The sequence below is a fragment of the Magallana gigas genome, chromosome 7 (assembly GCF_963853765.1).
Source record: "Magallana gigas chromosome 7, xbMagGiga1.1, whole genome shotgun sequence".
In the NCBI taxonomy this organism is placed as follows: domain Eukaryota; kingdom Metazoa; phylum Mollusca; class Bivalvia; order Ostreida; family Ostreidae; genus Magallana; species Magallana gigas.
In genome coordinates, this window is record NC_088859.1 from 31,366,643 (window position 1) to 31,378,573 (window position 11,931).

Sequence of the window (11,931 nt, forward strand, 5' to 3'; positions counted from 1 at the left end):
TTTTAATCTTATATATTTATACGAAAACTTCTAGTTCAGACATATGTTACAACAGTACTGGCGTGCGACCAGTTCTCGCCGAGTACCATTTCTCGCCAGTACATTGTGACGTCATTTTATCAACACATAAAATTATATACCAAAAATGACGTCACAATGTACTGGCGAGAAATGGTACTCGGCGAGAACTGGTCGCACGCCAGTTTAAGTTTATGGCCAGTTTGCCTGTCATATAATGTATACTGTTATATTTACAAGAAATAAATTCAAACAAAAAAGTTGAAATTCCAAAATTTAAGTCTGAAAAATCAACTTTAAAGTTGTAAATTCCACCTTAAAAGTTGGAATTTTAAAGAAAAAAAATCACAATGTGGCACTTATATGCTTCCGTAACATAAACCATCCTGCGACAACTTATTTCTGAGCTAACTATCAGAACTATATTACAGCGAATTACAGAATACCAGTAGAGTTTTAAATAGCTTCTTTGATTGCTCAATATAGGGTATTCAATTGGGTCAGCAAGTTACCACATTAGGTTTAAATCTAGGTCCTGTGGTTACTCAGGTAGAGCTAGATTGTAATTTTGCATTCAACCGGGCCGTTCATATTGCACAAAGAAAACCTGTAGAACATTTTCTCCTATTGTTATTTATTCTATTAATAGATTTAAAAAAAATGTTCACTGGACAGCACTAGATTACAAAGAGTTAATGTTTTCATCAAATTGAGTGAAAACATTAATGACAGACTACATTTAAAAGACAGGCCAAAACAATATATGTCTCTTTTTCCAGGAACACAGAGAGAAAAATCCCCCTAAAACTGCAACACCAACATAAATAAAAAACCTCACCTGTGCAAAGTTTGAAAATTTATTGAAAACAGGAATTGAATCATTCACACACCATATTTCACTTTTAATTTACGCACCAGGTATAAATGATATACATGTAGCTTACAATACAAGAAAAGATATATACTGGGGGGAATATGCATAATATTTTACAAGTCATTTTAATTTCTTTGTACAGAATTGCACTATGTTCTGGATTCCAGTGAAAGTTTGCTTGCAAGCTCAGTGTATTCTCTGATGGTAGATGCTGCTGCTTTACTCTTGACACCATTTAAACAGCGAACCTAACATATTAAACATACATTAATTCATGTTTATTTTTTTCTTAACTTTTGTGAGACAAAAATTGTATACAGTTATTCAAATTGTTGCTTTGTAAAATCAAAGTTTAAATCAGTATGAACCATGTAATTATATGGACATGAAATAAAAAAAAAATATATCCTGTATGTGCAAAGTTTATTAATCCCTTACCATTATTTTGGTGTCCAATTCTCCATGTTTTTGTGCTAGTCCCCAAAGTTTAGTGGCCAGAGAAAATAAACTTGGCTCCCTGATGTCCCCATGACACACAATGGTCTGAAATAACTCCAATGAAACTAGACACTGTCGTTTGTACAACTGTGAAGAAAAATATAAATGATGCCCAGTGTAATAAAATTAAAAAAGAAAAACAAGGTCCCTGCACTAAATCTGCCATTCAAAGAAGATGGATTTAAAAGGAACAATCTGTAAACAAGAAAACTTTTCAATTTTTCACCAGCTAGCGATGCAAGAAGTAAATTAAGAGTAAATTAAGAGTTCAGCATAGCCAAATATAAAATATTTAATGTAATAACTCTCTGTACATGTTCATTAAAAAAATATTTAAAGAGCCATACAAACCTCAGATTGTGCTAATGTTTTGAGATAGCTTAAAACTTCTTCCACCAGTGTACTGCACATGCTTTTTAATTCATTCAAAAATTTGGGGTCCGACCCATACATAGAATCATTGGAATCAACTAAAATTATGAAAAAAAAATTACAATATCTTTTGCATACAGATAGAAGATAATCATAAACAAAATTAGCAAAAATATATAGAGTAACATACATCCAAATATTACTTTTCAATTAATTCTGCATGTAAAAGCCATATGCTCCACATGTAATCAGGTGCAAAGTCAAAAGTATCTTGTGTTAAACCTCTAGAATGTGAGTGCATATATCAATATGCCAAAAAAGAATGCAACTAATATTTACAATTCATTCCAATAACTCTTTACTTTTAACCTTATAACAACAGCATGTTAACGTGTACCTCTGTCTGCATGATATAGGTATGAGTCCTGACTCATGGCGGACAGTAGAGCCAGCACTCTGGTATAGACCAGCACCTTGTAGTCAGTCTGTGTCTCCCACAAGTAGTTCTGTAGAATGTTTAGCAGACCACGCAACAAGTACAGTACTCCTGCATCTGGATTATCCTGTGATTAAATGGATGATAAAATTACTTTAGCCCTAAACATATTTGTAATGTTAAGGTAAATTTATAAAAGCATGCACTATTTGAATACTGGTACATGTACATGTATATCTACAAGTATGTATAAATTCTAATAATTTCCCAGAGTTTTACAGGTACATGTACATTGTACTAGCATATCCAAAATACAAATGTAGTCTAATGTACGGAATCTTATATCATGACTGAATACTGATGTTCAAATAACATAAATAACCAGTTTGAAATCTTACAGGAACAATGAGTAATGTAGACAAAAAGTTATAGATGTGCTCCACCAGTATTGGCTCCGTAGATCTGGTCTTACCATCTACCTGCAAGGTTTTTGGAATCTCGGGGATCAAAGAGATGAAAGCCTTGAAGAAAGCATCAGCTGTTTGAGAAAATTTGAAATTCTTTAATAGTGATAGCAGCACGCATGCAATTATGAACAGTGCATTTTAAGGTACACAATAAACTCTGTCATTTAAATTAAACCTGAACAAGCACAATGTGGAATCATTTTAACTCGTGGGGGCCAATTTTTGTGGATTGCTCCCGGGTGGCAGACATACCTTGACTGTAGCACTGATTTAAGAGAGCACACTGCCCAGACAGGAGGTACAGTTGTAGCTGTGCCACGGAGGACTGGATCGAGGGAATGGTGATGAAACAGTAGGCAGCACAAGCCTGGAAATGAAACACCAGATTAAATGACACTTGTCACAAATTGTCTAAATGTATCTTACTGAGTTTTTGAGCATAAGTGAGAGTCAAATCTATTAGTTTTTCATATTTATTTAAAAATGAAGATACAAATGCATTGTAATGTACTGTGGCTTCATTAATACATGTACTGTTTTTAGATATCAATTTTTTAGGATTTAGTAAAATTTACTAATCAAGGATACATGTACAGTAAAACACAGTTATAGCAAACACACTTATTATAAATTGACACTTACAGTGAAGTATGTCATTCCCCATGACATTATAATATGCTGTAAACTTGATGAATATAATGAATTACACTTATAACAAAGGGAAATCATCCGTCCCTGGCACTTCATTAAAAGCATGTTTTACTGTATGTAAATAAGTGGTCCTACTTTCAAATTGTTGTTATATTTCTCCCTTTAATAAACATTTGATTTTTAAGGATTACCTCAGCAACAAAATCTTCCAAACTTAGTTTTACTGTTTAAGAGGAATAAAGCCAAAATCACAGTATCTCAACCTATATTTTACAAATATGTTCCATTTCAATTTGATTTTTTTTTCAATATGAATAAATTTTTGTATCAAGGAACATGCATCATAAGTATTTAGAATGCATAAATTCATTTTCATTCTTACTAAATACATACCCTGACAAAGTTTCCAGTTTTTCTGGAGTGGTTTCCCTTGACAACTCTCCTTGTTTCCATTGATAAATCGTTCACATTCTGAAAGTTTATAGCATTAACACACTGAAAGTAAAGTGTTTACAGGAAATGTAACTATATGAAATTAAATAATGGCCATATACATCCTTACTTGTATAAGTTGAACCAAGACTTGATCAAGGTTACTAAATGATGATCGACATTCCACATAAAAACTCAGCTGTTGTTCAAAATCTCTCCCAAAGGAAATATTACGGATAAAGCCAGCGATCAGGTTGCTTATCATTTTTCTCTCATCATCCAGTGTGAGAGCACTGAAATCAAGGAATATGTGTAATTAAGTTTAAGGCCACTTTGTAAAACTTTTTTCAGTCAAGCCACACTCAGCGGTAAATACATGTACTCCATAAAAGTAAACTCACTTCACAGAGTCATGCATGGTTTTACAAACAAACATAGTGGCGTTGATTATCACAGGATCATTCGTTGGTTCCACCTGATGCCTGAAAGAATATAAAAAGAGTTTGATTGTAACTTCATACAATGTTAATTAAATTTTCAAAATCAAAAGATTTGCCTTTTATCCTAACCATATTATAATTTACGGATTTTAAAAAGGGAATGAAGAATCTTTGTGAAAATTTTCTTTGCAAAGTGCAACGCTTGATGACATTTGTAGGTACATATATTGAGTAAAACTGTCTCAAGACTAGTGTAATGGAAGAATATTAACTTACTTTACAAAAACTTCCATGATGTTTTTGCAGACTTCTACTTTAACTGATTCTTTTTGAAACATGTCAATGAAAGGTAAAAATTTGTCCTAAAAAGGAAAATAAATTCTATTACATGTCATACATGCAGATAACAATTGGGAAAGCTACTCAATAATAAAAAGTAAACATAATAAAAATTAAATCTTCAATGCAAATGAATTGTACTCTTTTTTTTTTTTTTTTTACATGAAGACGTCACTTGAGGGTGCATAAATTATTTTTTTCCTCTGGTTTCCTGTACCCAGACTTACTATGGAAAAGAGGACAGAGAAATCGTGTATGTGTGCCAGTATTTTGGTAACCACAGACTGCAGCTGGGGGTAGAAGTCCTCAAACGCCCGATCTGGAGTCATGTGTTTAATTATGTCGGCTAGGATTTTGTTCACTTCCTTCTTCTACAAAATGTCAGAAATCAAAGAATAAGTTTAATTAAAAAAACCAAGATTTTTAAACATGTTCATGATCAATACATGTGCATCTGGTGGGTACAATGTGAAAACTTTCTCCTCTGTAATCCAGGTTCACTTCATAAATGTAGGTGTATTAAAAACAATTAAAGGTGTTTCACTACATACTAACCCCAAAGTGTTTTACAACATACTCTATCCAAATTTCTGAACAACCAATATAATCCTGAAAAGTAAAAATAAGACAATTTCAAACATACATGTAGAATAAGAAGGAGATATACATGTAGACTATAATCCATTTTGATTTCTTGAAAGAAAAAAGACAAATATTTTCATCAGTGCATAGAAGAACTTACTGCTGGGTTTTTTAGTTTCATAACTGTCTTCCAGACTTCGTTAAGTACAGTGAGCTGCTGGTCTTCTGGTGGGTCGGCCATTACAAGACAGAGGCCCAGAGTTCTATACAGGTAATGCTACAGTGAAAGAATCATTTACAATGAGAGAAACATGTACAAATACACAATAAATGAGTGTCAAATTCAGAAATGCTGACACATTCACCATTTTATCATAAATAAATCCTTCTCTTGACAAAAACCACAAATTAACAATTCTTGCAACTTCTCTGGTACACAGAAAAATCAGAAAAATGAAAAAATTTGGTCAGAAGACAGGGTGTTTACCTTTGGAAATCCTGTATCTTCACACTCCTTGATCATGTCAGTAAACTGCACAGCTCTAACAGCAACAAACTCAGGTTTGAATGCTGAAATGATGGAATTCAGGAGCAAGGCACTGAAGATAAGAAGAAGGCACAGTAAGACCTACTGCAGGGTTTATTGGCACATATGGTAAAATTAGTTTATCTATCCACATACATATATACCAGGATACAAATATAGATTATTACATATATGCCGTACCTATTACAATGTTTCTTAGATTTTTGGAGTACTTCCATCAGAGTTTTTTCTGAGGATTTGTTGGCCAGGCACTGGAGAAGCCAGTCCAGAGCTGGAGAGAACAAGGTGAGGTACCTAGGCATCTCCATCTTCTGTACGGCCAGAGTGTTCTGTACCGTGTCACTATGAACCTAAGAATATTAGGAAACTTTTAATAAAAGTTCTTCTTTTAATAATGAAATCCATATTAACTTCAAATTTTCTCCATACGCGGGGGTGTTAAGGAAGATATGGATTCTGAGTTACATGTAATTTCGTGAAATCACAAATCTTAGTTATTATGTACATATTCAATTATCTAAGCAACGAAACGTAGACCAAAAGCAAATAAAAATACTGAAAACAATTTTTTTTTCAGAAATAAGTTTGTATTACGTAGATTTACACATTGATGACGTCACGACTAAAAGTTGAATGTCGTGTGAATTTGATCGGAAAGCATTGTAAACATATTCATAATATAACTAATCTAAGAACTCTAATAAAATATTGTGGTGTGATTTATTAAGAATGGAACATAAGAATACTGGGAGAGATAATAGTTTTATCAATCATTCGCTAATAGGTATGTAAATTTGCTTTTATTTCTCGGCCAGGCTTTCCTCTGTCGTTGTTTACGATATAAAAATCCGAGTAGAACAACACTACCCCGCATATATTGAACTTGGAATTTTTTATGTATCGTTAGTTTGATCAATGCTTAAATTGAAAAGTGCTGCTAGAATCCAATGTTGTGTGTTGTTTTGATGCAACTTGCCGTTTTCCCTACAAACTTTATTAAAGTTGGGAAGGTTTTACGAGAACCGGATGAATAACTATTGAAATAAGAAAAACATAGGATTCTAGCAGCAGTTTTGATTAAACTGAGGTGTTTTGCCTTCACTTAGTATGTTTATTTTATTTTGGAAACCGCGGGGTAGTGTTGTTCTATCTCATTTTATGTTAAGGAATATACGTAAGCTATTTATAGTTGTCATGTGATAATGCACCAATGTGGCAGTAATGTACTACCCGATTTTATTGCATTGACATCTATTTCAAAGGATAATACTAAGTTTTTGATCGTATTCAAAATAGTTATTTAATTTCACGATTTTGAATATAACTGTCAAAATAAGACGCTAAATTGCCAATATGCTTCCTTAACACCCCCGCGTAATCTGAATATAACGTCAGTGTATGTTACATGCACATAAAGTACATGTACATCATAATTTTACATGTACTAGTATAAATTCATTTTATGCTTTTTTTTATTTAAAATCAGAGCACAGGGCATCGTATCCGCTCTACACTCTATGACATATATATAATAGTCATAGAGTGTAGAGCGGATACGATGCCCCTGTGATCAGAGAGAAAAACAATAAAAGGTATAATGTACAATACTTTCAATATTGTGATGGAGTCATCAGATACATACTTGACTGTAAGTTGTTAGGAAGTCATCAAAACAAGGCATTAGGTGATCTCTGGTTTGAGGGGCTACCAAAATACCAACCTATGAAAAAGAGGTCATCAAAATACATGTAAGTGAATGATGAATAAAATCTCCATCTTCATTAATTGTTTACTTTTGCAAAAATGCACTTACGATGAAAAAAAAATTCTCAAAAGTTGATTACACATCATTTATATCTGAAAAGAAATTTGTCAGCATCTTACTCTGCTCAAATAACATCTGGCATATATGGCCACCAAGGGATCACCTATCCCCCTGATCATATCTGCTAGTCTCTGTAAAGCATCGTTATACTCTCTGAATAAAAGAAATGAAATAAATGAAAATGGTTTATATTCTGTAGGATTTAATACAATATCCTTTTGTTAGAACTAACAATAAATCAAAGATCAGCAAGTAATTATTTCTTAAATCACTTACCCAACATTCAAAAAACTGTAGCACTTTAAAATGGCAACTTCCACATAAAACCTTGGAATCAGTTCTCTTATTGAGGCAATTTTGAAAAACCAATTGCGACAGGTTTCTTTGGCACCTTCTGACACCATATCAGGTGTAAAATTATCTAAACAGAACGGTAATAATATTATGAAGACATAACAGATAATTGCTATGTACATCTATTATCACACTCGCTCTACTCATTAAGAGTGCTATCATATCACCTGGTAATGATCTGGCAACTCCACTACCAGCTGGAATATAAACAGCTTTCTCCTTCAAACGATCATACACAAGTCTACCTGCAAACACAGTGTATAAAGATCTATACTCAAATGAACAAAATAGCATTATGATGCAGTTGAAATGCTTGTATTCAATGAATTTATAAAACCAGACAATGAAAGGTTTACCAAATGTGTCCAAGATATCTGTGACCAGCACAAATTTACTGGGATAGAACTGGATGACAGACACATCTGACAGGAGTTTGGCACTCTGAAGACACAGCATGAAAATGGATTAGTATGACATTGTTTTCTTACAATACTTATAGCCTAATGTAATGGAATGTTCGGTCACTAGTGGAAAATAGCTCAATTGGTGAAGCACCTGGGATATTCAGGGAGCCCCGGTCTAAAACCTGAATGATTTACCTTCCCATGCAAAGTATCTGCATGATTTTCAAAATGATGTAAAGTTTCGATTAAACATGGGAAACTCGTTTTTCAAAATACAGTTCTTTTTTAATCAGGACAAACAGTTAAAGAGTCACAACCCTCCAAATAACCTTATAATCCATCTTATATGGTGTACTCACAAAAATTGATGATCTTATTAGCATTTAGTATATTTAATAATCCCATAGTGTGATCAGATCTCAGACATGTCCCATGCAGCCTCACCTGGATTACAATTTTGAGAGCCTTGACCCTCTGGTCATTCTCCCAGGCTGTGATCAGCTGTTGGTTCAGCTCTTCAATACGTTTGACATAATCCTGTTGACTTAGATTCAGCATCTCCTGTACTGATCCCTCTTCGAAGTCATCCAGCTGTTCCAAACGGTTCCGGACTTTATCAGTTACTGTTGTACTTGCATGACTTTTTATCACCACTGAAATTTTCATAGAATTCATCATACATGCAAAAAAAAAAAATAAATTTGTTTCCAACAATTTCTTCTAAAAAGACTTATCATTGAAATATTCAAATCAATTCTTCTCTTTTCTCTGTGCAAAATATAATGTGTTTTAATTGCTATAAATGAATCAGTTTCATGTTGAAGTTCATTTAATCACGATGGACTTACTTTTCTCCTTATCTGCAGAGGATAGAAAACTTGTAGTGATGGACAATTTTTCAGATGTGGTATATTTGGTGAGGATTCCAGCTTTTTTAGCTGACCACGGTTCAAATGTTTCATCCAATCCATCTTCTGACTTGAATGAAAAAAATAATTCCTTAATATTTGTACTAATTTTTTACATAATGACTTGGGCTCCATGTATTAAATGTCAAAAGGATTACATTAGCTTTATTAAAAACAAACTTTTGTTCTGGTGCCACGCGGAGCCTGGTCTATTCCTTGTGAGGCTATCTTAGACAATGGATCTGACCCTTCAAAAGACAAAGCTAGGGGCCCTAGGCTACTCAAGGGATCAACAAAACTGGAAGACTTCTTCACATCCTCTGCTTTTTTCTTAGCTTGGGTTCCCCTTTTATCTGCTTTCACATCTGTAACCTAATATTAGTCATGGACGAAAGTATAAGATGACCAGTAATCATGTTTTGTTGATCATGAAGTTCCTCTGATTCTTACTCCTGACTTTAATTATGATCTGGTGAATCAGAGTGCTTGTATAATTTAAAGTGCAAAAATCTCTAATAACAGCTGGTACAGCTTTTTTTTTTTAACCTATGCAAATTTTTTTTTGAGAATCTGAATGCAAGGATTAATAATAATTATTCTACAAGTTTATCTAAACTCACATGCTGTTTTTGTCTTGCAAACACTGCTTTATCACATATCAGCAAATGTAGCATCACTTAAAATTGTTTTGCTTTCTACCAATTAATTTGTTTTACCCATGACATCAGTACACAAATACAGCATATCAGTCAGTTGGATTACAGCGCATTCTTGAGTTTCAGAAACTGGATTTGTGCAATAAATTAATTTGAATGCAAATGAATTTTCAGTAAATATTAATTGGATCAGAGAAGCCTTGCAGTACTTACAGTGATGCTCTGTAAAGGGTGTGAGAGTGCTGCTTCAGTAACTAATGACTTTCTCTGAGATTCTAAGTCATAATTACGCTGCAGTGGTTGCCTTGATTAAAAACAATAAAAACATGAAAATTACCATCTAACTCTTGTAATTGCATATCGGTATATTAAAGCTGCTTGGTCCGATTTTTTTGTAATTACAGTATCAAAATTTTTTCCATACAAATCATTTATCTTAGAAAGTTATGGACTTTCTTCTATTTACACCAGCAGAATGAGTCTTCTTTCAAAGTTAGAAATATTCAAAGTAAATAAAAATAATTTCTCTTTGGGCAAACGAAAAAACAAACCAATATGCATCACGGGAATGTTTAGAAAAGGAAACCGCTTGGTTTCGTCCCCCGAATGATTAGGGTTATTCAACCAGCATGCTATGTATCGATTGTAAAGAAAGCAGACTTTGGAAATATTAGCGAACAAAACGTACACAATCATGTTTATTTGTAATTTGTCTGATGATTTCGACCTTTATTTAAAGCGATGTCAAAGTCGTAATACAACCATACCCGTACGTCTCGTCGTCAGGGGTGAAATTTAACATGAGGCGAAATAACGCGGTACCTTTTAATGTCGTTTGTTTTGTTAGCAAATTTTGTACGCATTTTTCTTCATTGAAATTTGGCATAATTGACGGGTAAAACTACTGCAATGCCTATTATTATACATATACTAAGCATAGCCATCGTTTAAAAGCGTGCATAAAATTTGATATAAAATCGGACCAAGCAGCTTTAAGGTGCTATAGGTAGGTCCAGTACAATCACTAGATTTAGCTACGTAGCTTGATTTACCTACAAAGCTTTATTTACCTAACTGAAGTAGGTTTATTTAGCTACCTTTATGCAATTTGCATTTTATGTAAAACAGACAAAAAGTCGCAAGGAATTGTCAATTTATACATGTATTTGTACTGTGTAGTTTTATAAAAACAACCCAGAGCAAAAATTATATATATTTAAAACATCGCTGCATTTGAGCAGTTTTAAGGAAAACATGCATTTTATTGTTTGATTAACTGTATGACACCTTGTGTGCGATGAGGCATGAATAAGTGTGATTACTTCATATTGTGCTGAATTATTACCAATACCAGAACTGTTCTTCTTTGTTGTTCCATTTAGAAAATAGCTGTTCGGTAACACATAAACAGTTATACATAGCCCCAAAACTTTTAAAACTTTGACTGCATTTGTGCAAAAAGAGCAACAGTTTCAAAAGTGATTTTTTAAAAGATTTTTTAAAGAATTGTTTTCAGATCAGTTCAAAGTTGAAAATTACTGCTGCAGCCTGCACCTTAGTGCGACTTTAAATAGAAGTGCCCATTTAAGACAAAGTATGGTTGAGTAGCTAAATAAACCTTCTTCAGGTAGGTAAATAAAGCTATGTAGGTAAATCAAGCTACGAAGCTAAATCTAGTGATTGTACTGGACCTGATGCTGATAGGTGGGCGTTTTTAAAACACCTTTTCTCCAAATTCAAAATTATTTGTGTGCTTTAACCAAGAATCATATAAAATGCCACTAGATTCTGAAGTTTAACAAAGTTAAGTTTCATTATTTTAAAGCACGTCATGGTGATAAAACAAATTAAATAGAATATTTCCCATTTACCATTCATAAGTAGCCATTTTGAATGTCACATGACACCATTTATACTTTTTCTGTAGTTTCGAACTTTTCTTTAGAAGGAAATTTAACAATATCTTTAATTAAATTCCATATGTATAACCAAAAGTGATTGGTAAAAATTCAAGCATGTCCCTTGTTTAAAATAAATATTACCTAAAATAAAAAAAATCATTGTTTAAATCCGAAACTTGGAACTTTTGGTATGGCGGATGCGGGAGAAAACGAACTCTCTTTTCTTT

General features: G+C 33.2%; 1 protein-coding gene across 1 annotated transcript; it reads right to left on the reverse strand.

The window, feature by feature from the left end:
- Window positions 1-862: 862 nt before the first annotated feature.
- Window positions 863-11,776, reverse strand: LOC105338799 (VPS35 endosomal protein-sorting factor-like). Its single transcript, XM_011444075.4, has 25 exons — window positions 11,675-11,776; window positions 10,017-10,107; window positions 9,328-9,519; window positions 9,088-9,217; window positions 8,684-8,892; window positions 8,192-8,276; window positions 8,003-8,080; window positions 7,758-7,902; window positions 7,541-7,634; window positions 7,299-7,376; window positions 5,837-6,006; window positions 5,597-5,708; window positions 5,270-5,386; window positions 5,083-5,136; window positions 4,755-4,898; window positions 4,465-4,550; window positions 4,150-4,230; window positions 3,879-4,041; window positions 3,710-3,787; window positions 2,918-3,032; window positions 2,597-2,736; window positions 2,160-2,325; window positions 1,742-1,860; window positions 1,331-1,477; window positions 863-1,140 (listed from the first exon to the last, which is right to left on the reverse strand). The coding sequence occupies exons 1-25, from the start codon at window positions 11,689-11,691 to the stop codon at window positions 1,042-1,044; spliced, it is 2,910 nt and encodes a 969-aa protein (XP_011442377.3). The 5' UTR covers window positions 11,692-11,776; the 3' UTR covers window positions 863-1,041.
- Between the last annotated feature and the right edge of the window lie 155 nt (window positions 11,777-11,931).

Excerpts from the sequence above, each read along its gene's own strand:
- LOC105338799 (XM_011444075.4), bottom strand. Across the intron at positions 3,788-3,878 it reads TCTTGGTTCAACTTATACAA|AATGTGAACGATTTATCAAT; the intron begins GTAAGGATGTAT and ends ATAAACTTTCAG. Across the intron at positions 3,033-3,709 it reads AAACTGGAAACTTTGTCAGG|GCTTGTGCTGCCTACTGTTT; the intron begins GTATGTATTTAG and ends TTTCATTTCCAG.